General features: G+C 48.7%; 10 protein-coding genes across 10 annotated transcripts; 4 read left to right on the top strand and 6 right to left on the bottom strand.

Moving 5' to 3' along the window:
• Positions 1 to 218: 218 nt before the first annotated feature.
• N7487_009686 (SacI domain and endonuclease/exonuclease/phosphatase family protein) lies at positions 219 to 3869 on the bottom strand (the record flags this gene model as incomplete). The annotated part of the gene is made up of 6 exons (XM_056877416.1): positions 219 to 646; positions 697 to 1028; positions 1075 to 1184; positions 1234 to 3238; positions 3299 to 3494; positions 3557 to 3869. The coding sequence occupies 6 exons, from the start codon at positions 3867 to 3869 to the stop codon at positions 219 to 221; spliced, it is 3384 nt and encodes a 1127-aa protein (XP_056725996.1).
• Positions 3870 to 4223: 354 nt separating this feature from the next.
• Positions 4224 to 5233, top strand: pxr1 (telomerase inhibitor/ribosome biogenesis protein PXR1; the record flags this gene model as incomplete). Its single annotated transcript, XM_056877415.1, has 3 exons — positions 4224 to 4287; positions 4342 to 5161; positions 5213 to 5233. Exons 1-3 carry the CDS (start codon positions 4265 to 4267, stop codon positions 5231 to 5233), a joined length of 864 nt encoding a protein of 287 aa, XP_056725995.1. The 5' UTR covers positions 4224 to 4264.
• A 482-nt stretch (positions 5234 to 5715) lies between these two features.
• Positions 5716 to 6882, top strand: N7487_009684 (uncharacterized protein; the record flags this gene model as incomplete). Its single annotated transcript, XM_056877414.1, has 2 exons — positions 5716 to 5803; positions 5856 to 6882. Exons 1-2 carry the CDS (start codon positions 5733 to 5735, stop codon positions 6880 to 6882), a joined length of 1098 nt encoding a protein of 365 aa, XP_056725994.1. The 5' UTR covers positions 5716 to 5732.
• A 273-nt stretch (positions 6883 to 7155) lies between these two features.
• On the bottom strand, positions 7156 to 10069 carry N7487_009683 (putative kinesin family protein (KipA); the record flags this gene model as incomplete). Its single annotated transcript, XM_056877413.1, has 2 exons — positions 7156 to 9239; positions 9364 to 10069. The coding sequence occupies 2 exons, from the start codon at positions 10067 to 10069 to the stop codon at positions 7156 to 7158; spliced, it is 2790 nt and encodes a 929-aa protein (XP_056725993.1).
• An 18-nt stretch (positions 10070 to 10087) lies between these two features.
• On the bottom strand, positions 10088 to 10492 carry N7487_009682 (uncharacterized protein; the record flags this gene model as incomplete). The annotated part of the gene is made up of 2 exons (XM_056877412.1): positions 10088 to 10148; positions 10335 to 10492. 2 exons carry the CDS (start codon positions 10490 to 10492, stop codon positions 10088 to 10090), a joined length of 219 nt encoding a protein of 72 aa, XP_056725992.1.
• A 1252-nt stretch (positions 10493 to 11744) lies between these two features.
• Positions 11745 to 12985, bottom strand: kin28 (TFIIH complex serine/threonine-protein kinase subunit KIN28; the record flags this gene model as incomplete). The annotated part of the gene is made up of 2 exons (XM_056877411.1): positions 11745 to 12760; positions 12823 to 12985. The coding sequence occupies 2 exons, from the start codon at positions 12983 to 12985 to the stop codon at positions 11745 to 11747; spliced, it is 1179 nt and encodes a 392-aa protein (XP_056725991.1).
• Positions 12986 to 13468: 483 nt separating this feature from the next.
• On the top strand, positions 13469 to 14209 carry N7487_009680 (mitochondrial 37S ribosomal protein mS41; the record flags this gene model as incomplete). The annotated part of the gene is made up of 1 exon (XM_056877410.1): positions 13469 to 14209. The coding sequence occupies one exon, from the start codon at positions 13469 to 13471 to the stop codon at positions 14207 to 14209; it is 741 nt and encodes a 246-aa protein (XP_056725990.1).
• Positions 14210 to 14631: 422 nt separating this feature from the next.
• N7487_009679 (cytochrome P450) lies at positions 14632 to 16600 on the bottom strand (the record flags this gene model as incomplete). Its single annotated transcript, XM_056877409.1, has 4 exons — positions 16138 to 16600; positions 15867 to 16064; positions 14750 to 15814; positions 14632 to 14697 (listed from the first exon to the last, which is right to left on the bottom strand). Exons 1-4 carry the CDS (start codon positions 16381 to 16383, stop codon positions 14632 to 14634), a joined length of 1575 nt encoding a protein of 524 aa, XP_056725989.1. The 5' UTR covers positions 16384 to 16600.
• A 499-nt stretch (positions 16601 to 17099) lies between these two features.
• Positions 17100 to 19019, bottom strand: N7487_009678 (uncharacterized protein; the record flags this gene model as incomplete). Its single annotated transcript, XM_056877408.1, has 5 exons — positions 17100 to 17710; positions 17766 to 17782; positions 17837 to 17967; positions 18023 to 18618; positions 18668 to 19019. The coding sequence occupies 5 exons, from the start codon at positions 19017 to 19019 to the stop codon at positions 17100 to 17102; spliced, it is 1707 nt and encodes a 568-aa protein (XP_056725988.1).
• A 751-nt stretch (positions 19020 to 19770) lies between these two features.
• On the top strand, positions 19771 to 25848 carry stt4 (1-phosphatidylinositol 4-kinase STT4; the record flags this gene model as incomplete). The annotated part of the gene is made up of 4 exons (XM_056877407.1): positions 19771 to 19790; positions 19841 to 20018; positions 20083 to 24510; positions 24568 to 25848. Exons 1-4 carry the CDS (start codon positions 19783 to 19785, stop codon positions 25846 to 25848), a joined length of 5895 nt encoding a protein of 1964 aa, XP_056725987.1. The 5' UTR covers positions 19771 to 19782.
• Between the last annotated feature and the right edge of the window lie 416 nt (positions 25849 to 26264).

Below are 26264 nucleotides of genomic sequence, written 5' to 3'. Positions count from 1 at the left end.
GACGTTGACATCGAGGGAGCATACCTAATGGAGGGGTGTCAACAATATAACTACTTCGATGCATACCACAAAGTCTGACCACTGGTTTATTTCTCAATATTAAACGTAAATTTTCAACATCATTTGGTAATATCGCGCCACTAATGATCAATATCCAGAATCTATCGGGCATCTCGATTGATTGTGTTTGTGTCCACGGGTACCTCAATGGGCTGTTATCATTGAAGAAGCGGCTTCCACTCGATCTGCTCACTGGCCGAGTCACTGAGGAGATCTGTAGAGCCCTTACCAGCAGGCACATCAACTCCTGGACTGTCCTGCCTTGATGTGTGTCGACCGCTAGGTGATATTGTCCCGATTTTCGCCTGAGAACTTAGTGACAGCGGTTTGCGAGGAACAACCGGTCGAACTTTCCCCGTTTCGATTGCCCGGGGTGATAGAGACCGCGTGGGTGACTCAAAAGTGTCGCGTCGCGGAGGTAGCATGGGCTTCTTCCTCGTATCTTGAACAGGGTCGGTGTTTCTGTTCTTGATCGAGCCTGGACTTGGTACCCAATCGACATCTGCAGAAAATGGATTGGATTTCCGGTGGGGATTTGGAATATACCCTTGCTGTGGTGGCTGTACTATAGCTTTTACTGGTGCACCTGTTATGCGTCAGCAAAACCCACCATGATCCATAGCCCGGTGCACTCACCGTTATCTAGCCACCATCGGCTTCTGTCAGAGCTTGCCGGTGGCAGCCCCGGCGCGATAGAAATATGTGGTGTGAGTTCGTCATCGTCCAAGTCCAAAAGAGAGACAGAGTCTGCAAGAGAACTGTGACCATGGCCCTGTTTCTCCTCGTATATTGATCGCCTGAGACTTTCTTTCAACGCATGATCGACTATATCAATGACACAATCAAAGGTTGCCCAGACTGGGCGGTGGTCAGACACTTTCAAATCCGCAGTTTGGTAGTTAGTTTGCCGCAGATTGCTTCCTCGCCATAAGATTCGGTCACACCATGCAGGGATCCGTGCTTTCTCACTACCATGGATTAGTTACCTCCTGGTTAAATCCACAAGGTACTTACGACGTATCATAGTTGTCTCTTCCAACGTCGTACTTATAAGTCGGCGGGAACTCAATTGGGCCTTCTGAATAGAACCGGAACACCCTGCCCGCTACCATCTGTAGATTCAACTGTTGTTGTTAGACCAACACCAGGTAACACACAGTTTGTTTAACTTACTTGATCGTTGTCGTATAGTTTTTGGTAGTCTCGCTGCAAGATGAGCTCTCTTACACTTGGGTTGCCCAATCCAATTCGATAGTTGAAATCACCCAACCAGATCACTGCGTCATGATCAGCGATTGACCGGTTCTTCTGAAACCTCAACCCCCGGTCGATGATCTCGTAGTCTCTGTTTCTCTCATCATAGTTCGCAAACCCGGCAGCAAGATGGGCGGTAACAAAGCAAATGCTCGTGTTGGAGAAGTCGAAACGAACAGCACAGCCACCCTTGTTGCCAGCAATCCCAGAGAGGCCAGTCTGTGAATACCAGTCAGTTAGTTGGAACAACCCCTTCGAAAATCCGGAATGACTTGCCTTCTTCACACTGCCCTCGACATTTTTGATGTACTTCAGTGAATCCTCTTTCACATAGAGCAAAACGGCAGCGCCAACTAGCTGGCCACTTCTCAGGTGCACGTATTTTCCAGTCCCCTTCATCTTCGAATGGCTGTTTAAACAATCGTGGACCGCTCTTTCCCAGACCTTGCGGGTACTGGGGTCAGTGGACATAATTTGTTGAGGGCTCAGGGCGACAATTTCCTGGAATCCAACAACAAAGATTGCGGGATCTTCGTCGGACTCATCCGACTCCGGGAAAAGCCATGGAGTGAGATCGGTACCTGGGCCTTCATCACGTCCATTCACATTGAAAGTGCCCACCCAGAACCGGACTCGTTTGCGTGAAGAATATTCTGGAGTTCGGCGGTTCAGTTCCTCCACCACCAAATCATTGATTGGATCGTAGAGGTATACAGGGAGTTGATTTGTTAACCTCCCCAGGAGAAGATCGATCGTCCTCTGTCTAGCTTTGTCTGTAAAATTGTTGACATAAAGTCGAGTGGCACTCTTCCGTGCGTCTGCAAGTGCCCCTGCAAGTGACATTTTTCCGTGTCGAGTAAAAGAGGATTTGAGGGCGCCAGTCCCAGCATAAATCTTTGAAAGAGCATCACCATTGTCGGCCCAGATGGTCGAATGCCGAACCTGCATGTCCGAGCTGAGTTTGCCACCTTGCTGCGATAAAAAGGACTCCAATGCCATCATACTGATTATAGTCTGGACGAGGTTTGTTCTGTCCAGGCAATCCAGGCAATTGGTCCGAAAAACACCCTCTTGCTGTAAAATGATCGAAGAGCTGTTCGTCGCATCATCTTTGTCGTAGGGAGTTTTGTTGGGACGACGTGAATCTTCCGATAAAAAATAGGAAAATTCATCTAATGAGTTAATAAGCTCATGTTTGATCTGGGAGCTGGCCTCGTATCCCGAAGGACCTCGGGTCTCAGCAAGGAAATCATATTCGGTAATTCGCAAGAGGCTCCGACGTGGAGAAATCCCATCGCCTTCTTTCTGTCGGGTGGAGCTCTTGTTGATGTGCTGCCGAAACTTGGACGACAACTCTGCTTCCCCGGGCCTCAGCTCACTTAGTAGATTCACCACATGGACTGCACCATACTCCGATTCCAGGGATTCAAAGTGCTTGTTGAATGCGTGTTGTGTTGCGTCGCTCGACCGCGTGACCTCGATCTTTTGCTGGCCCGGAATGAGGCCAGGAGCTTGTTCCCAGAAAATAGGCACCGAGCCTCGGATTTGCGCATATGAAAATACAATGCCCGGTGAAACCCACAAGATCGTCTCCGTTTCCACGAAATTGGCGACATTCCCATCATCATCAATGCCTCTCGAGTTAAACCTCGTACCCGCACGCCGGGACGATTGCCGGGATATGATTGTCAACATGGAAGGGAAGTTCGTCCGCACATGAGGCAGAATTGAGACCGTTGCTGGTACTTTGAGTGTACTCGCAAATCCACGGATGACACAGGTTAACATCTGCGATGCATCTAATTTGGCTTTATCGGACGGTGGCAGGTGGCTCCGGAACAAGAGAAGTGGACTGATCATGTAAGAATTCCACAGCATATCTTCATCGAGGGTGTCAATGTCGAATGCCACCGGTTTGTTGGCCCTTGCAATATTGTCAGTTGAAAGAAATCGGCTAGTGACGAGTAAGGAGCTGATAGCTTACCGGTTTTGTAGGCGATCTGTGAGGTTGAAATCGAGACTGTAATAGAAACTTCCATCTCCAAGAAGCTTCTTCAACGCCAGAAAAGGATGGTCAGTTACCATATCCTTCCCGTCTGTGCCAAGTCCCTCCTCGGGAGCGAATTGAGACCCGGTCTCATGGTCTAGGCCGTATTCATATTCTGACCGATTGAGACAATCTGATATCATTAGCAAGAATTCGACCACAAAGAAAAAAGTTGCATAGGAAACATGAACATACAAAAGCCTACGTTGTCAATTCTTGACACGGTTTCTCCGGGTCTCACGGTGGCAGCTTGCGAGGAGCTGGTGACGACGCAGACAAACACGTCTTCATTGAGAGTAACAAGGCCAAGGGTACCGTATCCATATCCTAATGGCCTATAGCCTTTCAGGTCCACTGTCTCTAAGTCCGCAAACTCAACTTGACAGCGTGGGCTATCCTTTGCACTGGTATCTGTTGATGTGTAGTGGAACACTAGGGCATGTTCTGATGAGACCAGCGCAATTGTACGTTGAGGTTGATCTCGAGCGAGGACCCGGAGGTTCGACATGATGGAGAAATCAGAGTGTAGGGAGAAGCAGTGGCATTGCTTACTTCCACATCAAATAGATTTATCCCATGGGGTGATTTTATATATCCCAAGAGAAGAATTATTTCCAAGAACCCGAATCAAGTAAAGAAATATCTTTTCTCTTTCGAAATGTCAATATCCAAAACAAATTCCAAATCATAAAGAAATCAAGAAATCATATAAGAGATCTATTGTCTTTGAGGTGGAAGTTGTCATTCTCCCCCAGTCGTGGACATCGGAGAGCCCTGGAGGCCCCAGGTGGAGGCCTTATCGATTGCTTACTCATCCCGCGCCGTTCAACTTTTTTTTTTTTTTTTGTTTCTTCGTCGATCTCCAACAAACACTTCTCTTCGTTTGATTCGAATATTGTCACCATGGGTTTAGCAGGGCCGCGGAAGTATGCGACTTTTAATCTACTCCTTTTACACATGATCTTCTAACGCGTGAGTAGGAGTACCAAGATCGGCAATGATCCCAACAACACCAAATGGACCCGATCCACAACCGGGTTCGGGCATCGGATCATGAGCTCTCAGGGCTGGACTCCTGGAAGTCTCCTAGGAGCGAAGGATGCCGCGCACGCCAACCACTTGACCGCCGCCAGTGCTTCCCATATCAAAGTCACCCTCAAGGACGATAATCTCGGTTTGGGTGCTCGTATTGGACGAGAGAGTGAGCCGACTGGACTTGATGCCTTCAAAGGATTGCTTGGCCGACTCAATGGCAAGAGCGAAGTGGAATTGAAGAAGGATGAACAAAAGCGAGATGATGTTCGATTGGCGCGATATGCTGCCCTGAAATTCCCCGAAGTCAGGTTCGTCAGCGGTGGACTGTTGGCACAGGAAAAGGAAGCCGTAATCCCCCCGCCAACCCCCGAAGATGCAACATCCAAGAAATCCAAATCGGACAAGAAAGATTCCGCAAAGATTACCGAGGACGACGAAACCTCCCCAAGCGAATCGGATGCCCCAGCCCGCAAATCCAAGTCCAAGTCCAAGTCCAAGTCTAAATCCAAATCCAAATCCAAGAAATCACGCTCTCGAGACGAAACCGACGACGAATCCAGCTCAGAATCTAAGAAGAAAAAGAAGTCCAAGAAGAGAAAGGCTGATTCCGAGCAGAGTGATTCTTCAGACAAGGCGTCTGAACCAGAAGTCAAGGTAGCAGCAATAATATCCAGGGAGCGGCGGCCTATGGGGCGGAATGTCACTCGGTCACGCCACATCGCCCAGAAGAAGAGAGCTATTATGGACGACAAGTCCCTCAACGAGGTAAGCTATACAGCACCTACTTTCCATGATCGGTTTACTAACATGAAGCAGATCTTCATGATCAAAGCATAGAGGTTATGCACATTTGCATCTGAAGCGCATTGGACATAAAAACCTGGAGTTATTTGGTGTTTCGCCCTTTTATGATTTCCCGTCTTGAACTAGATATATCCTACTATGAATCAAAGAGAATTTAAATCTTAAACATAGTATAAAAGTGATACTATGTACTCCGTACACTTCTCAAGATATAAATGCCGAAACTCATGGATTACCTAATACGATCTGTTTCGGGTCCGCTTGGTTGTTGTATCCACATCCAACGTCATATCTTTGAACAACTTAGCGTATGCCCCTAATTCTTGATTGCTTGGAATTCGGGGAAGCTGTACAGTTCACTTGCATTGAATCCTCAACCGAGATCTGATTCCGGGGGGTCCACCTCATCTCCAATAATCTCTGGCAATTTACATGAACTGTAGCATCTCACGCATTGCCACGACCCGAGCCAAGACAGGGAGCTGTGCAGGAGTTCTGTCACTACAGAGGGTCGTTCCTCCCCCATCCAACAATGAACGGAGAGACTCGGTCAGCTGGACGTGCCTCGGCGTCTACATCTCAGTCGAGTCATGGAAGAAAACGGTCAGACACATCCGGCAACTCTTTGAATTCACCCATAACTGACTCCATATAGCATCCACTGGGCGCCTTTGAATATTGGTCTTGAAAGACGTCTACAAACATTTGTGGTGCTATGCCACACTTTGACCATCGCTATATTCCTGACTAGCTTCTTTTTTACCTGCGCCATTCCGTTGTTCTGGCCACTCTTGGTCCCATATCTCGTTTACATATCTCTTTTCTCTACTGCTGCTACATCGGGCCATCTCAAGGGACGTAGCCCATTCTTGCGTTCACTTCCTATTTGGAAAGTGTATGCATCTTACTTCCCCGCTCGTCTTCACCGTGAGGAGTCGCTTCCGCCTACAAAGAAGTATATATTTGGATACCACCCACATGGTATTATCTCCCATGGTGCGTTCGCCGCATTTGGGACGGAAGCTTTGGGATTTTCCAAGCTTTTCCCAGGAATCACCAACACCCTGCTGACGCTGGACGCGAACTTCCGCATCCCTTTCTACCGAGAATACGCGCTTGCCATGGGACTGGCCAGTGTTTCCCGGGAATCATGTGAGAATATCCTCACTAAAGGAGGCGCAGATGGAGAGGGCATGGGGCGAGCAATCACGATCGTCGTGGGAGGCGCTCGGGAATCCCTCAACGCCCGGCCCAATTCCTTACGTCTCGTGTTGAAGCGACGCAAAGGGTTTGTCAAGCTCGCGATTCGAACCGGGGCTGATTTGGTTCCTGTCTTGGCATTTGGTGAAAATGACCTCTATGATCAAGTAGACTCGGATCAGCACCCGATCATTCACAAGATGCAGATGCTTGTAAAACAGACCTTGGGATTCACAATTCCGCTGTTCCATGCACGTGGGGTTTTCAACTACGATGTCGGATTGATGCCCTATCGAACTCCTCTCAATATTGTGGTCGGTCGACCAATCCCGGTCATGCAGCAGCCGAACCGCGACAAGATCGATGATCAGTACATTGATGAACTCCATTCTCGATATGCGGAGGAGCTGATGCGGTTGTGGGATCAGTGGAAGGATGTTTATGCCAAAGACAGAGAAAGCGAGCTAGAGATCATCTCATGATAATACATCCAACTCTTTTGTATACGGTTTAACCAGTCTACTATGATAACCTGTGGACCTTTTATGGGCATATATTATACAGCATATGGCAAAATAAGCTAGAAACAAAATCATACACTCGATCTCCAATATAGTTCGGATTAAATACACGCGCAAGAAAGTAAACCTATGAATTGGGTATCAGATCAAACAAAATCAAAGAGCTTCCGCAAAAGCATTTTAAAAAAAAAGAAGGAAAAAAAATTAAGAAGGAAAAACAACGCTTTGGGGCTTTCATCCTCGGAATGGCGAGCTGAGGTTTGGATCCCATGAGGCAGCAGTTGGGTTTAGACTCGGCACCTCCGCTGATGAGGATACTCGTCGGCTATCACTGGCAATGCTTCTGTTCTTAGCACTTTGCCCACTTTCTGCTCGACCCTGGATCATTTCCTCCAGCATACGTGAGACTTCGTCCATATTCTTCCCCGCATCGCCCTTTTCACTTTCACCAGACAAAGGGCGCTTGCCTGGACTCTCAGATTGCGCGATGAAGCCATTGTTTCCTGGGAAGCTGTCTGCATCTCCGGTAGTAGATCCATTCTTGCTCTTCAGCTCCGGTGACTGTGCGTCATTGGTCACAGCAGCCAGGTCTCGATGCCGAGCTGCGGATCGAAGCGCAGCAAGCATCCGGTCCTTATCATCGAGCTGCAATCGGAGCTCATTGATCTCCATATCTTTCTCACGAACCAAAGCCGAGACATCTGGATGCTCGGCAATTGTGGGATTCGCGGGCTTAATAGCCCCCGACATTCGTGAATGACTGGACCGTCTTGCCTGAAGCAACCGACGCTCTAGGGTAGATATGTACCGGTTCTTATCGCCGAGATCAGCCTGCAGCGCAGTGATCTGTCGTTGCAGGCTGGCCTTGCCATCGCCAAACTCTCCAAGGTCATATTCGTCCTCGTTGCCAAACGAACCTCCTGGGTATGGCATAGCTGACGAGGGATCGTTGCTATTGACAGACATAAACGAGATGGGTCGGATCGATGAATGGCCGGCACCCAGTGTAGATTGGCTGGCAGAAGAACGTAGTGACCGCGTACCCGAATCCGTTGTAGACATGCGGGAAAGACGTCCAAACGCAGAGAGGCTGTTATGGTTGTTGACACCGGTGGACTTGGAGCTCAAGATCAGACGATTGAGATGCTCGATCCGCTCTTTAAGCGCAGTCCGAGCCAACTGCATTTCCAACACCTGTTCTTCGTGTCGGGCCTGTGCTTCCTTTTCGTACTGCTGTTCGTCCCATTTGAGTTCCTTCTCCGCCTGGGATTTGGCCTGGGTGTCAAGCTGACCGCGAAGAGCCTGGATCTCCATGCGGTACCGTTCAAGAAGTACCCGACTTCCTGAATCACCGCCGCCGCCGCCGTATGCCTCCTCGGCCTTTTTGGCATGACTGACAATATTATTCTTCGCCCGCGCAGCGAATTTCATGGTATTCAGAGTTTCACCGGTATGCGAATTGATCGCGCTCGTGAGTTGAATGGTGCACAGAATACTCACCAGCGAGCCACCGGACAAGGCTGGTTGCAGGAGTCTGGTCAATTTGCTATCTCGGTAAGGCAAATGTCTCCCATCGCGGTCTGTGGGGTTGCCTTGCTTATCCTTGTTTTCCGAGAGCCGAGAGATGATGGTGCCCAGAGTGAGCAAGCTTTTGTTGATATGAGCTCCTTCTGTGCGGCGTTCCTTATCCTCAGCTGCACGTTCAGAGCCAGCCAGATCAATCAGACTCAAGGTTGACACCCGTACACCACCCGGGGCAATCCCGGCGCGCTTATCTTGAGAGCTGCCGGAGGGCACTCGCTCTCGACTCTCAACCACGATTTGAACCACCGCGTGACTTCGAGAACTGCGCGCATTGAACTGCGTGCTGCTCGTTCGTCGTGCATGGTCACCTCGGGCGATAACTCGCAGTAATTGTGTCGGACTCTGGACGATCTCTTCCTTGAGCGGCGTTGCATATACTCCTCGTTTGCTGTCCTCTCTCAATTTGATCTCCTCCTGCTGGGCTCCCGCGGGAACGTTGGCAGCGGAAGCGGACAGGAGGTCATTAATCTTCTCGTTGTAAATTTCCAGATAGCTGACCCGCAGCAAGAATTCCCGGTGGGGGGTTTCTCTGATAAAGGAAAAGATGTCGGTGATTGCGAGCGGGATTACACCGGGGGAAGTTGCTGTTCCCTGCATAGAGAAAGTCTTTCCGGTTCCCGTCATGCCATATGCAAAGACCGTTCCATGATAACCCTCCATGACACGCCGAACAAGACGTTTGGCAGCCGAATCATAAACTTTGGCGTTGTTTTCTTGTGGATTAAAGACATTATCTGCGCCGGAGTTAGTTACGCGGGTAAGTGAGTGAAGGTGATATCAGTAGCATTCTCACCATAAAAGTAATCCCCTCCTTCTTTCCCGCGGTATGAGATGAGGCTTTGCCGGCTATCGACGGACCATTCGCCATGATTTCGGGGGTCTCTCCTCCACTGTTGTTGTCGGGACGAACGCGCACGCTGACAAGTACATTGCCTTTGAGCTCCTTTGGCTTCGAGCTTGATTTTCCCGTCGCGTCATCCGCGTCCTCAAAAGTCGTCGCACTCGTTGAACAAGATCCCTGGGCGGAAGAACTTCTACTGTGGGTTGGAGATGCCTCTGGGTCTCGCGCATCTCCGCTTGATATAAATTTCCCCTCTCCACTACCGTTGAGTAATGATGGTGTCTTCGAGCTCCGATAGCTGCTTGTGGTTCCTGTGCTCAGTCGCGAGCTTCTTTGGGGTCGTACACTAGAAGTAGCACCCTGGATGCCCGAGAGCGATGTTGCAGTGGACGGACGGCTGCTGGCCTTTGGTGGTTGAGGGAATGAGGCGATGCTGATTGTTCGGCGCAAAGATTTGTCGGGGCTACTAGGAGTGCGCCCACCGGAAGCTGACCGGGTCAAATTTAGGTTGGAAGTTGAGTTGGAAGCTGATAGAGGTGACTTGAGGGATGGTTTGGGGCTGGATGGGGTACGCAGTTTGGAGGTTTGGTAGGGGGATGCGGCCCGCGTGTCGGAACCCGTGGACTTTCTGGGTTTAGGGTTGGGGAGGGGAGGTAATGATCCAGCTGGTGGATTTGGAACTGGTCGCGATAGCGACTGTGGTAATGTTGACATTGAGGCCATGGCGACTTTGTATCTCTCTTAATGAGATGGGAATAGATTTAGGAAGTGAGCGCGATGGCCATGCGGGCGGATTGAGAGCCTGTGACATTTTTCCCACGTTAGCCAAATGAGACGAGAACTGGGGCCCTTGACTGCGACCAGATAAAACGATTCCACTATGATTTTTTGTTTTTGGCCAGTCGGAGAGTCAAATGTACATCACGATAACACGGGATGTTGTGATGTGATGTTACGTTGTGATGTTATGATTGTCTCGGGTACTCACAGATTCAAACGCGCAATGTTGCAATCACCGAAAGGATGAAAAAGGCCAAGGTAAAAGATAAGAGTAGAAAGGTAAAGAGGGAGGGAGAGAGAGCGAGAAGAGTCAGATAGACGCAAAGAGTAAAGATGCAAAAAGAGAGAGGGAAAAAAACGTATCATCTAATCCCCGCAGAGTGTCGGGGCCAGACCAATTTGATTTTATATTAACTTATAACTTATATTACTTAGTTATATATACGTATATACCTATAGATCCTTATTTAAACATTATTTAATGCCTATATACGTTTCTACTCTTTTATTACTCCTCTTCTCCTCCTCTACTCTTCCCCTCTTCTCCTCTTCTCCTCTTCTCTCCTCTCCTTCTCTCCTTCTGTTAATCCCCCCCCTAGGCTTGCTATAGCATCTCCCATAGATCCCCGATACAAGGTAGAAAGTATAAAAAAAGGGGGGATAACTAAACACACCTTCGACGTAAATCGCAGGGGAAATTCCCTGGGAAGCTCGGGGCATCTTCCAATAACGATAGGCTTATGTTGTAAGTGGAGGTTTCAGGTTCGGGAAAAGGAAAAAGGGGGTGAGATGTTTAAACCTGCACTTCTTTTTTTTTATTTTTTATTTTTATTTTTGAGGTGGAGCCCAATCTGATTATTTCAACCTTCGAGGTACAACAGAAGTAAACGACGCTGTGAGAATGGAGAAAATCTGGTGTGTCCTGTTGCCCCTGAAGGGTTGAAGGAGCATACCTAAGTAACTCTAGGTCACTCTAGGTCACTCTCCCTATTAAAGGTGAAGCTTGGGATGAACTCCTGTTCGAGAAAGCCCAAAAAAGATAACGGCTATTCGAATTTAGCAAAGATTGACATCGAAGCCCCAAAAATTAAAATTAATCGTTGATCCTCATTTACGTCCCGTTATGTGATATAGCTACATCGACATCTTAACCTCTATACATCTATATATCTATACACCTATAAAAAGGATAGAGTACCAAATTATACATTCTTTATTTGGAGAACCCTCAATTTCTTTTTCAAATCTCTCAAACTAGAAAGGAATATATCTAGGGCACGCAAGGGAGCTTATATCCAGACAGGCTTCTATATGGCTTGTAGCCCTAACTTAATCGAATAGGGTGAACAGGGTGAACAGTGCAATATGACAGGTTGGTGATCGTGAGGAGGGAAATCCATAGTCTCCCCGACGGGATGATTCGATGATTCTCTCTCCACTTCCAAAGTTGTCATTATTGACGGGATTGACAATCCAATAGTTGCTGCAGATGCCAATGCCATGCATATCTTAGTGTCTCGATTAAGCTTGGCAAAGCATTCACAATACCATTATTACCATGTCTGTTCTTTGTTCTATATATGTATATTGTATATTGTATTTGGTCTTGATTGTGTCATTATTTCATACCGAAATCCAGTTGCCGGGCAGCGCTCTTAAACATGGCCTCATCCACCTCACCACCACGTCGCGTCAAATCATCTCCCATCTTCTTAGTCCCACCAGATTTCCGGGGGAGATCTTCATTCTTAGTCGGACGGGGCTCAATCGTCCACCAGTTATGTCGTAAACACTGGACAGCCGTACTGCGCTTGCGCGGATCAAGCGCACACATCGACATCAGCAGATCGGCGCCCACTGGACCTGCAGTGGGGAACTGTCGCATGAAGAAATCGCGTCCTTGCAACGGCACCAAATGGGCCTTGTCGGTAGCAATGTAGTAGGGCAGCTTGCTGACCCCGGGCCAATTCTCCTCCGTTGGGGTGCCGAACGCTTCACAGATTTTGGAGGTTTGGTCCAGGTCGGTATTGCCCGCCACAAAGGGAACCCGGATCAGGAGCTCGGCAAACACCATCCCCATCGACCAAACATCGACCGCCCCGGAGTATTGTCGCGCACCGTAGAGAAGCTCGGGTGGCCGATACCACCGAGTGATGACCTGATGGGTCATGTTAAACAAGGGATCGGCGAAGGACCTGGCAAGGCCAAAATCGGCTAATTTGACCTCCCCGTCGGCCGCGATCAACAAATTGTTGGGCTTGATATCCCGGTGGAGAACAAAGTTCTCATGGCACCACCATACACCCCGGGCAAGCATCCCCATCCAAGCCTTGATATCGGCCACACCGTAGTGAATATCACTATCTTTGATAAGCATCTCAAGATCTCCACCGGGAAGAAACTCAAGAACCAAACTCAGGTTTTGATCTTTGGAGGAGAAAACATCGTGGAGCGCAATGACGTTAGGATGTTTCAGCTCCTGAAGATACTTCACTTCACGAACCGCATCCATAGCAAGCCCATCCTTGTATTCGGCATTGACTTTGATCTTTTTGATCGCGACGAGGGATGATGGATCGTGTCGGAGGTGGCCAACATATACCACAGCATATGTACCTTCTCCTACTTTCTTATCTGGTTCACTGTCAGCATATCCGTCCCTAGAAGAAAACCATATAACAGATGTTCTCAAATACCTTTGACATATCGTTCCCGGACATCAATATTCAATTGTTCGGTGAGTTCGCGTTCCCCATTCTGCACAGGCTTTGACACTGCTGCAACCGCCGGTCCAGTAAGTGATTTCTGTGCAGCAGTAGCTCTCAGTCTGATTGCTGTATTAGGAGAATGCACAGTCATGGATGGCGAACGTGAGCCAAAGGGTGAGAGTGCCATGATTAGAGTGGTTTGAAGCAAAAGGTTCAAACTTTAGGGAGCGACAAGAAATTAAAAAGAGAAAAAAGAGACAGCCACAGACAATTCGGTGGCCACTGTAAATATTAAGAGATCATTTTTAGCATATCCTTTTTTTTAAGGTGAAGGCAGTGGTGTAATGTCGAAATATGAGGATGTCATTTATAATGTCATTTCCCCCAGGATAGGCCCGGAGTATTGTTGATCCTGGACTTTGCTGGCGACTCCCGAAATTTCTCCAAGTCAAGTCAACAGTGACCCGGCCAATTCCTCGGCAACTGCTGGAAACTCGTCATTTTAAAGAGCCATTGCCCCACGGTTCCCCTCATCGATACGACTACGAATCTGATTTTCCCGGGGGAAAAAAAGAAGCACGAGAGTTACTAGCAAAGTCGGGGCGTGCGGCATCCTACCCGCAACACCTTCACCATGAGCCTCATGGCAATGCGCAATTCACCGCTGGGCTTGACAGCACGCCTGTTCAAGCCTGTGGCAATTTCCAACCAATACATCCGATCACTCCACAAGAATGCGTCCTCGCCCGTGCCATCTCCGACCCCTTTCGTTCCCGATGTCCAGACCTTCCTCACGCTGATTGGCCGCGAAATGTCCAAGCAGGCGAGCAAAATTCCCTCATGGGAAGAACTTTTCACCTTAAACTCCAACCAGCTCCGCCAAGCCGGCATTGAGCCAGCCCGCCAGCGACGGTACCTGATCCGGAAGCGCGAGAAGTTCAGGAACGGACTGTACGGCCCTGGAGGTGACCTGGAGACTGTGGTCGATGGTGTCGCACAATTGCGGGTTGTTGAAGTGCCTCTTAATGCCAGAGGCTTGACACATGGAGGCACACAACCTGCCGTTCAAACTTCTTCCGCTACACTGTCACCTGGCATGGTGAAAGCCATTGTCAACCTGGCACCTGATGCCACTACTTATCAGTATGGTAAAAAGCACCTGATCAAGAAATTCGCACACATGAAGATTCACCGTGGCTGCCAGCCCATGGGTCCGTTCCTTCAGCCTTTGAAGGGTTCCAATGGTACTGCTGCTACCATTTCGGTCCAGGAGGGCATGTGGGAGGACAAGCGGGGACAGAAGGTTGATGGTGGTGAACGACGACGTCGGGAGGTTCAGAACAAGAAGAGGCTGGACGAGAGAAAGAAGGCGTGAATGTGAACGGTAAAATACCACTTTTGCGTATCTTGCATATTTCTTGTTGAGCCGGGATGTTCAAATTTGAACTGTACTATATACTATTGCTACACTATTGCAATCAAGATTTCTTTTTTCCTTTCATATTCTTTTCATTCCTGTGGGAGATAAGTGAAGTGTTCTCATGTCTGATTAAAATAATATGATTGAGCTATGTAAACATTTAGAGAAACATACGATTCCAAGTCGCAAAAAGAGATAGATATTCATACAGTGAAATCGTTTCAAAGTGAAAAAAAGAGAAATCCATGATGCGAGAGCGGTCAAATCCACTTGGTGAACTTGAAGTTCAGTCCGAACCTTTGCTGCATCAATGCCGGGCATTAAAATGTGATCAAAATTTGAATGGGAATCTTTTCTAAAAAAAAACGTAACTCCGATCATGCTTTGGCTCCACGTTTCTCGTATTGAACAAATGATGTACCCAGAGGCTTGGAGAAGAGGGACTAGAATATGGTTAGTCAAATGTCAAGTTGATCGCAATAGAGCATCACTTACTGAATAATCTGTCTCGGGGAAAGGTGTATCGGGGCTAGGCTTGGAGAACTTGAAGTGTCTCACCAAGGCAGCCAAGATTGTGCCCAGCTGCACATAGGCGAACTGCTCACCAATGCAGCGATGGCGACCAGCACCGAAGGGCAGATAGGGACTGTTGGTGCCCTTGGTAACCAGTCCATAACCATAGTCGATCTGTTCCTCATCTTCCTCCTTGGTAGTCTCAGTTCCAGCCTCATCCCAGCGGTGGGGGTTCCACTTCAAGGGCTCAGGGAAGAACTCCGCAGAGCGAGCAGTAACACCGGGAGAAGAGAGGACATTGTGAGTGGTAGGGATAACGTAAGAAGTGCCTTCCACAGGCATGGGGTTCTTGACAGCACGAATGATCGAGTGGATAGGAGCGTGGAGACGGAGGGTTTCCTTGATCACCTTGGCGTGCAAGTCGAGCTTATTGAGTCCTTCGTGGGTGAGAGGAGGCAGGTCAGAGCCCAGAATCTGGAGTTGCTCTTGGTAAAGCTCCTCCACAATCTCGGGGCAGGTAGCCAGGCGTAGAACAATCCAGGCAGCAGTGGAGGACGAAGAGTGCTGGCCTGCCATAAGCAACGCAATCATCATGTGGGCGATTTCTTCATCGGGAATCGGGGTGCCATTCTTGTAAGTGCACGACATCAAGTTCCAGACCATATCCTCGGAGTCCTTCTTGTCACCAGATGTGCGGCGCGCCTTGATGATATCCATATAGGTCTCGGTCATCTTCTTCTGTGCAGCATCGCGCTTGCGGTTGTGGGGGAGCGGGGCCCATGGCAGCATGAAGTTGATGGGAGCGAAACCCTTATCGAGGTCATGGTACATTTCCGCAAAAGTCGAGTCGAATCGATCACGGACTTCCTGTCCTTGCAACGAGCGCGATGCGGTGTAGATTGTGATTTCGGCAATGACCTTGGAAACGTTGAAAGTACCCTTGGGGTCCTGGAGAGCGGGGGAATTCTTCACGAAGTCATCGACCTCATTGGTGATCAAGTGAACATAAGACCGAAGTGCCTCAGAAGTAAGACCGAATTTGACAAACTATGCATGGGTCAGCAGCCGGGCTTTGTGTTTGGAATCCATTCCTTCGTACCTTCTTCTGCTCCATGAGCTTAGCATTGGGGCAATCGTAGACGACGTGACGACCGAAGACGGGGGTAGTGAGCGGGGAGTAGACTTCTTCGGCGTTCACATCACGAAGCTTGCCATTGAGGATGAACTCATTTCCCTTGGTGCCAAGGTAGACGGTGGTCTTCTTGCCGAGGAGAACGAAAGTGAAGATGTCACCATACTGCCAGCGATGAACCACCAAATTAGCAATTGAATCCTTCTATGGGCCACCCAGCCATCTGCGATCGACATACCTTTGCGCGACTCTGATTGAAGAAGTTGTATGGGTCCATGCCATAGCTGATAGTACTTCCAACAAAGGGGAACCAGTGGAAGACGACGGGGGGCTCATGGGCTTTCTTGAAGAGGAGCTGGCGCAACACATTGATCACGACTGATAGCGCAATGAATGACAGTGCTCCGACACTAGCCAAAGTGTAGCTTGACTGAGTTGAGCAATGCTCGCAGAAGATTGCGAGGAAACTTGCGAAGAGGCCCATGTTGACCCAAAGCAAAAAGAGAGAGGTGAAAGAAGAAAAGAAAAACCGAAAAAGAAAACGGGTTCACAATGACCCTATAACCCTATTTGTTTAAGCCTCCAATTGAATTCCAAAGAGAGAGGGGGGGAGAGAAGGAGAGTGAAGATCCAGGAGGCGAAGGAGCCATGGAGGAAAATAATTAAGTCCGATATCATTCGGCGAGAGAGAGACCCGCCCCTTTACGGAGTGCATACACACCTAACCACTTAACTAGTACTAGTAGGACTAACAATGGTCTAGAATAATAGATGGGCCAACCAGTTAATTTACATATCGTAAGTTGTTTTATTATTTCCTTATTTGATTTCCTCGATTTACTGTATTTATTCGATTTTAGGTGTTATACCGAACTAACATAGCATTAAATAGTATAATAGTTAGTATAATAGTATAAATAGTATACATAGTATGATACTATATCCATCACGCCACTCCGGTCAAGGGATTCCCGCTCCGTGGATGGTCTATTAGGGTCGATTATGGTCGATTACTTATGTGTACCTTGTAGGTAACTACATAGTATATACGTTATACTCTCTCAACCTACTAATACATGTATCATTTCCCTGTTCTAACCTAATACAGAAAATCCCCTTTTGAACACCCTGATAATGATATTCCCACACGCAAAAGTCAATTAGAATAATCAAAAAAGTCGTACAAAACCAGAATACCCCTTAATTGTCGTACAAGGTGGGATCACCACGCTCCCCAATGTTGATGAAATCCTTCGGGTCTCGGTGGCCACTTGGTGAGACTTCACGGTGGGACGCCTTGGCTGGTCGGTTGTGGACACGCTTCCCGGCTTCATTTCGAAATACTTTGACCGGTTTCTCACTGCCTTCGGCGTGCTCACTGAACTGAGCATCGTTGATGCTGCTCAACAAGGTTCGCTCCCGTTGAAACTTGCGCTTAGAAAAGTCCAGTTTACCCAGAGCTCCCGTCAGACCATCTGTACTGTCAGTGACACTCGGGTACTGTCCGGTCATCCAAGGGTGTTCAAGACACTCATCCACCGTGATTCTCTTGTCGACATCCACCGTAAGCATCCGGTCGATTAGGTCCAGAGCAGGATCGCCAACAGAGTCCCAGTACGGTGAAGGGTAGTCGAACCTGCCCATTTTGATCTGTTGGGCGAGGGTCAATGGGTTCTCTGGAGTATTCAGTTCATCCGAGAATGGCGGGAAGCCACAGAGGCAGATGTAGAGAACAACACCAAGGGACCACACATCCACAGCCTTGGTGTATTTTCGGTGGCGACTATCTTGCAAAATCTCCGGGGCAACGTCTGCGAAATTAGTATCGACACCGGAGGTTTCAAGGTCCTATACTTTGTGACTTACAGCTTGGTGTACCACAGCTGGAAGCAAATGTTAGCGATCATCCACATATATATGGACAGACTTTCACCTACAGGGTTGTCGTGAAAGATTCTTCCCCAATAATTTTAGCTAGGCCAAAGTCGCCCAATTTCACGTTCAAATTCCGGTCTGCAACCAGGATATTTTCAGGCTTGATATCTCGATGCACGATTCCTCGTTCGTGCTGATGACACATTAGCTGGCCCAGTACTGTATATGTGGACTGTGGATATACATACCAGATATTTCAATCCATCAAACAGTTGACGGAACACACCGCGAGTTTCATCCTCGGTCATTTTCTGACTCTTCACAATCCAGTTAAACAGTTCTCCCTCGGGTGCCAACTCGAGTACCAAATAAGCGCCGTCACTTTCATCAAAAGATTCCTTGAGACACAGTAGATTGGGGTGATGAACGCCCATTAACAACGCAATCTCTTGTTGCAGAGCATTGTCGTTTTGTGACTTTTGAGACTCACTGAGGCGCCTTTCGAAAACCTTGACTGCATACTTGTCTCCGGTAGATCGTTCAGCACACAGATAGACGGTTGCAAAGTGGCCTTTGCCGAGCTGGTTGAGAATCCGGTATTGCTGACGGAAACCATTCGTTTCCCGCGTACGAGGGTAGCGGAAGACAAAACGAGCTTCGTTTAGAATCGAAACTTCATCGCCGTCCTCTAGTTCCCGGTGTTTGTTACGTCCAACAATGGCATCATTAACAAATGTTCCATTGCTAGAGAGATCCTCCAGCACAGCAACCATGTCGCCTTTCTTCTTCTCGGCAAAAATGAGAAAGTGTCGGTTTGAAATTGTGGGAATTTCAAGGACGCGATCTGCCTATGGTCAGAACAGACACTCGACAACCATCAAGCTATCACTTACCACATTCAGGATGACGGCCGACCAAGAAGCCACCTGGTGACTTGGCGCTCTTGGATTTTTGGGCCTTTTCCCCCTTGGCTTTGGCAATACCATCATCCTCACCACAACCGTCGCGCCTCCTCAACACAAGTGGGCCATTCCCGTTCTCATCCAGTGGTAGCAGGTAGCCCCAGACCCCCTCGGCGTCCTCATCTTTCACATCGTCTGCGAATGCTCTCGGTGGATATACGAACTGTGAAAGCGCCTGAGTATCCTCCAACGCCGGTGGCGAGGAAGTCGCGTGCGACACTTCCGGTTGGGATGAAAGTTGTTGATGGGTATCGTGCGGGCTTTCCGGGGGTGTGACAGTCATTTCGTTCCGAGTCTCTGTGGCGACAGATTGAGGACCGGTGACTGGGGTTGGCAAGTAGTCCAAATCAACTGGCGTGTCTTGTGGTTGGACTTGACTCGAGAGTCTTTGAGAGCGTCGAGGTTTCTTTTGCGAATCTGCATCGACGGTAGCCTATAGTAATCCCTGTAAGCATATGAATGGCGCCAATAGAAGTGAGACGTACCCTTCCTCGCTTGAGCGAGCTTTTCTCACGGGGGGGCCATAATACAGGCTGTTATCACCCTGACTGGAGGGGGTTCCAGACCAATTAGCGATAGTTGTCGGTCAATTCAATAATAGTAGGAATGTCAATAAAGACGTTTTCAATTCTGCACTAAAGAAAATACACAATTGAAGATAGAAAAAAAAGGAGAAGTAATGAAGAAAGATATGTGATGAATCAGTCTACAGCTTGTTCGAGTGGGAAGAGTCTGGAGAAAGCTCTCTGTTCCCCTGTGACTCTCCGCCTCAAAATTGGCAAAGGCAGGGAAGGAACGATCTATGTTTACATACATATACATATATATATATCACTATATTGTATATAGTGATATAATTATTATTCTAAAACCATTTGATTCTATAAATATTATAACATACGTACTATCGTAGTATACTAGTATACTTCTCATCAACAAATAAAAGTGTTCGGACCCTAAAGTTCGCAATTGACACGTGCTGTCCCCTGACCTCATTCTCCAGGTTTCCCCAATTCCCCAACCCTTAGGCCCCTAGGTTCTTCACAATGGACGGGTATGTGGGATCATTCAACGGTCGAGGATCATGCTAATGGACAATCAAAGCCTATCTGGTGGAATTAGAGGTTTCGCTTTCCAAAAGCTCGCTGCGTTGGCAGTTGAGGCACCTGCCAATGGATCGGAGCTCGCTCGCCTCGCCGAGCAATCTCGACCATCTTTCGAGCCTGATGGTGCTTTGAATGGGGTCTTGAAGCAACAGGCCCCGACATCCCAGGTTCCAATGGTGTGTCTCTTTATTGCTTCTGACCACCCGGTAGCGAAGTGGGTGCGGGCTAACATTCGGACAGGGAATCCGGGAACTAGATGTCCTCCTGGCCCTATGTAAAGCGGCGTCGTCGGTGAATGATCCAGAAAACGCTGCTCAGTTGGCATTACAACTCTCTCGATACCTGCCGGAATCACACAGCCAGCTATTTCGGTCGTCGCCCTTCCTCCATGGTGTAAAGCCCTCGCCTTGGGAAACGCTCACGAACAACCTAGCTCTCGCGCTCTTGTCGTTGGGAACTAAGTATCCAGACCTGCGACAGACAGCCATCGACGCCGTCCACGGATATTTGAACAACTGCGCCGAGGCTATCAATGCGGTCACACCTTTCCAATACTCTAAATCCGAGGCGGGGCGACAGGGCGTTATACACGAATCTGTTACTGTACTATCAATCGCAGTTTCCCTGGTTGGATTTATGGAAGCCTCCGCGGAATACACCTTGATTTGGCATGCGAGCGAAAAGTTACGGATTGTCGATCATCTGCGTGCGATGCTGTCCGAGCATTTCCTAATCGCAGTAGAGACGGCTTCGTCCACTCTCCGCAATGCAAACGTCGCGGATCATGCTTTCAAAGACTGGAGAAAGTATACCCGTCGATATGCTGCTCATGGCCGCCCATTAGGCGCCATGCTTGTGCAAGAAGGCTATATGCGCTTCGTGAAATCATGCGCAGCCTCTCTGATCGGCTTCCAGCGTCTGACCGACGAACAACTCTTGGATGACTACATGACTGGCGTTGGTATTGCCAAGAGCTATGACGAGGCGGATATCTCTCTGGTCGAGCGTGTCACGGATATCATTAGTGAGGAAATTCACCTGCTGGAGGATGGTTCTGATTACCTGCAAGTGGGGTCTCCTTGGCAGCAGCACCTTGCCTTCTCGGTCAAGGCACATGCCTTGATAGGCTTCCTTAACTGCGTGATTCTTGGTGAAGATGCAACCAACAACGAAGTACTGCTATCTTGGCTCGAGGATACATTACTTGACTCCCAGCAAATGTCAAACGTGGAGCTGTCTGTGACAGTTTTAAAGTGTACCGCCATTCTTGCAAGAATGTCTCCAAATGGTGCATCTGTTGGAAGACGCTGCCTACTGAAATTCCTGACCCAGGGAGGTGTGTCGGCTCGCTCTACCGTTGCCGTCGCTTCTCGGTGCCTCGCCCAGATCCTGACTATTCTTTCTGAGGACGCTGTGATTACTACCCTTTATTCACTTGGTAATGCGCTAAGCCCGAGCACGAATGTAGATCAATCTAGCCAAGACCAACTCATTGGGGATCATACCGGGCCCGGGATGAACCTCGAGGCATACCCCAAAAATGCAAGCCAGACTTCGCTCTCGGCAAATGGCGAAGATGACACTATCACCTACAGGAATGTCATTCATGCCATTGTGACAGTCGCGACTACTTGCCACGATGACAAAATTAGTGCATTGGCCCAGTCTATGCTTCTCCAAAAGATTGGTAAGATCAATGTCGCAGTCGATGCCTTTATCATCCAGGAAACGGCCGTTCTTGCTTTGAGCGGTGGACAAGCCGAGTTTCAGCTTTTATTGAAGTTTTATGCGCGTATCTACCTCGATGGCGTCAACAAGGGACTGAATACCATATCTGATGCGGTTCAATGTGCCATGGCTTACCTCTCGATTACTTTGGATCAAACATCACCGCTTCACAGGATTTATTTGGTCCATTTGTTGGAAAGCATCATCAACAAAGGTGATGTGCCAGACTTTGAGTATGAGCGACACAAGGAGATTATTTTTGCCGCGGATGATATCACACCCCTCTTGAAACCGCTAGCTCTGCTCGTGTCTTCCAATCACAGTTCTACCAGAGCTTCCGGGTCAGCGTGGGAGTATGACGAAGCCATTCTGACTCTGTTCCGAGATGCTTGGTTCAATATCGCCATTCATGGAATATCTCTCAGCTCCAGCGTTGCCCAACGGCATTACAAGGAACTCCGCCTTCTCGCACATCATTCTCCCCCTTTGGTTGCTGAGAACCACATGGATTCCCTGGAGAGCGATGTGGAATTAAATACGGTACTCAGACGCGGGATGGGACCGCAGCGAGGCATAGAACAGAAGAGAGCTTTAATTTCTGAACTCCCTGGCCGAGAATCTGATATCAAGAAATTAGACTATTCAAGGGCAGTGTTTCTTAACGCTGTAGTCTTGGTCGAGAGCCTCCGTGCCTCCTCCGGGGACTCTACCAAGACGCTCAGTTATTTCCTTGACCCAGCCTTGGCCACTCCGGAGATGGTTGTGTGCATGAATGCTGTTGCAGAGAAAGCGGTTACCTGTTACCTGTCTCTTACACTTTCCGGTGAACACGATGACTTTTCGACCCCGTACCTGTCTAAGCAGCTTGCTGGATTCCTAGTGGCTTGCTGTCATCGTATTGAAAGGGTTCAAAGTATTGCGACGCAGTGTGCCGACAGAATCATTCGTGAATGCCCTTCTGCCTTGTGCGAAAAACATTCCCTCTTTGCTTTGCTCGAGATTCTGACCGTCATGTGGTCTTCATGTCTTCAAGGGGAACTCGATGAGTTCGAGTGGAAGCCATCCTTGGTGTCTCCCATGGGCATTGTCAAGGTCGAATTGCCCGACAACTACGCGCTAAGAAGGGCGACTCTGAATCGGTTCCATGAACGAGCCAGGACCTGGGTGACAACTGTCCTGAACATTGCCCCATTGGATGTTAAAGGGTTACTTCAGACCTATCTTTCCGAGTATGACGATGATGGTGGTTATGGACATATTTCGCTAGGACGTTCATTCGCTCTCGAGATGGGCTCCTTTATTCCACAAAGTGACCCACGGCTTGGATCCATTAATGGCTATGGAAGCAGCGACTTTAATGTCGCATCTGATTTCATGGCACTATACACGACACGCCAGAAGTACCGACGTCCAGAGATACCCTCTCTCGGCAGTTTAAAAGGAGATAACGGCAGTGGTTATGTTGAACAGCCTCGTGTTAATATTTTGCCCGAGTCTGCTGATTCCTTGGAAAACACACTTTCTCGTCTATATGGACGAAGCATTGCTGGCGAGGAGATTCCCCTGGTGGAGGTCAGGGATGTCCTTCGGCAAGCCGCGGGACTTATTTGCAGCACCAGCAAGCCACGACTCTCTGTGGTTCACTACTTGGTTGCGCTGCCTTTCCAGATCTTCACCAAGGAGACCGTCAAGCTTGGTGTCTCGCTCTGGCTTGGAGTCATTCACGAGAACCCAAACACCGAGCCACGGATCCTATGTGAGGTGATTGAGGCCTGGGAGAGAAGCATAAAGCGTCGCAAAGGATTGTTCGATCCTACCTTTGAATACCTTGATCCACTGCATACTAAGATTGAACTTTTGCCAACTGATAAGGATCTTATGCTTCGTATGCAGCAAAAAGCTCAAGATACCCTCTCACCGCACTTGCGAGTTCTTCATTTCTTCGAGAGCCACTTCAATGCTATCCGTCTAGGAAATCTGCAAGATCAACAGCTGTTTTGTCGCTTGATTGGCAGCACCGTTGTCGGACTTTCTAAGACCGAGGGCCATCCATTGGCGCGTGAAATCCATTTCCGCATTGTGCTCCTTGGTCTCAGGATTTTGAGGCATCTCAGCCCCCGGAACAGTGGTGCATCTTGGAAACTCAAAGACCAGATTCTGTCTGCTGCTTTGAGTTGGTTCAAGCACCCTCCAAGATGGTCCTTCGGAGGTAATCGCCTGCAGATTAAGGCAGAGGACAGAATTCTTAGCGAGGTGACCACAGCTTTACGAGGCGTTGCAGGTATCGCTGCCAATGCGCAAGGGTCATACAAGTCTTTGCAAGCCAAAGAAGACCTACTTCAAATCCTTGTGGAGAACGAACGATCCCGTCTTCGAGTTTGGCTCTTCCCCCTAGATCCGGAGCGAAAGCACCACATACCTTCGATTGGAGGCAAGAATTCCGATGAAGGCCCCGTATCTTTACTTCGGCTTGCCTGGGCGGAAAATGCAGGATTGGCTATTCAGATGGCTGCCCGATTCCCCTCGCCCAAAATGCAGGCTGATGTTAGATCATTGATACTCAATTTCCCCGAGAAGGCCATTGAGGAGCCAAGCGCTCTGGAGATCATGTTCGATAACTGCCTGCCCGCTGATGTCGGTTCCCAGTTGAAATACATGCTATACTGGGCCCCTGTTACTCCCACGGAGGCTATCACATACTTCATGCCCGCTTACGGTAATCATCCTTATATCTTGCAGTATGCCATGCGGGCGTTGGAGAGCTATTCGATGGATGTTCGTTTCTATTTTGTGCCACAACTGATTCAGGCCCTGCGCTTCGATGCTCTGGGTTATGTAGACCGCTACATCCTCGAAACAGCCAAGCTGTCTCAATTGTTTGCCCACCAGGTTATTTGGAACATGAAGGCCAACTCCTTCAAGGATGAGGATTCTCAAATCGTAAGTATTGATGTTGTCGAAACTTGATCGTCGTTGGCTAACATCCTGCGTTAACAGCCGGACCCTATCAAAGATACACTCGACCGTTTCCTAGATAACTTGATCTCAAGTTTCTCGGATGAGGAGCGTGCCTTCTACGAGAGAGAATTTTCGTTCTTCAATGAAGTGACGGGTGTCTCTGGCAAACTTCGCCCCTATATCAAGAGAAGTAAGCCCGAGAAGAAGGAAAAGATTGAGGAAGAGTTGCGTAAAATCAAGGTGGAAGTTGGAGTGTACCTTCCCAGCAACCCCGATGGTGTAGTCGTTGGTATCGACCGCAAGTCTGGCAAGCCCTTGCAAAGTCACGCAAAGGCGCCTTATATGGCGACGTTCCGAATCCAGAAGACAAGGCCACGATTGACCGAAAAGGCCGAGGCCAACACGGGTGAACATCACCACCACCAACGCCAATTAACGAATCATTCCGAGCCTGAGCAGGAAACATATGAAGTTTGGCAGTCCGCTATCTTCAAGGTCGGTGACGACTGTCGTCAGGATATGCTCGCCCTGCAGATGATTGCGGCCTTCAGGAGTATCTTCACCAGTGTTGGTCTAGATGTTTGGGTCTACCCTTACCGGGTGACTTCGACAGCGCCTGGCTGTGGTGTGATTGATGTGCTTCCCAACTCCATTTCTCGCGACATGCTCGGCCGCGAGGCCGTCAACGGGCTATATGACTACTTCGTGTCGAAATACGGAGGCGAGGACTCTATCCGATTCCAAGAAGCGCGCACTAACTTCGTCAAGAGTATGGCCGCCTACTCGGTCATCTCTTACCTGCTACAATTCAAGGACCGACATAACGGAAACATCATGATCGACGATGCGGGCCATATTATCCACATTGACTTTGGATTCTGCTTTGATATCGCGCCTGGTGGAGTGCGATTCGAGCGCGCGCCGTTCAAGTTGACCTCCGAGATGGTCGCCGTCATGAGTGGAACCCATGACCCAGCCCATCACCAGGGCGGCAACTCGGGCATCAACTTGCCCGGTAGCTCCCACAACCCGACCAACACGCAGCCATACCGGTGGTTCGAGTCGTTGGTGGTGAAGGCATTCCTTGCATCTCGCCCTTATAGCACGAAGCTGGCCCATATTGTCTCCCTCATGCTGGACAGTGGCCTTCCGTGCTTCAAGCCTGAGACTCTGAAGAATTTCCGTGACCGATTTGTGTTGGACAAGAGTGAGCGCGATGCGGCCGAGTACATGCGAGAACTTGTACGCAAGTCGTACATGAGCGTGTCTACTAAGGGTTATGATCAGTTCCAGCTGATGACCAATGGTATTCCTTACTGAGACTATGTAGGTGTTGTACACAGGCCCTTTTCTCTATAGATATCTAATTGATTTGATTTTCATCTTCATTTACAACGCCCATTCAGTTTTACTCCACGCAAGATATAAAGCCCAATGATCTGTGAAAAATGGTGGTTGACGTCACGACTTCGTCGGCACCACGACACATCAGGTTTCCCTGGACGATACCCCGGATACGTCTGATATTATTGCTTCTGTATTAGCGGCATGGAACATAGGGTAGAATATGCGACCTTGGATGAAAATATACGGTAAACCTGTCATATATAGATCTGTCATATATAAATACCCAAATAGTAACCATGATCGTGATATCTATATAACATATATACTTCAATTGCCCTCGGGGTGGCGCATTCAATGCATGACGATCTACATCGTACTAGGTCTGAGGA

This window comes from Penicillium crustosum, assembly GCF_028827405.1.
Source record: "Penicillium crustosum strain IBT 35664 chromosome Unknown utg000004l_segment0_segment0, whole genome shotgun sequence".
Classification (NCBI taxonomy): Eukaryota; Fungi; Ascomycota; class Eurotiomycetes; order Eurotiales; family Aspergillaceae; genus Penicillium; species Penicillium crustosum.
Note: the sequence above shows the minus strand (reverse complement) of the source record. Positions and strands in the feature narration are given on the sequence as shown.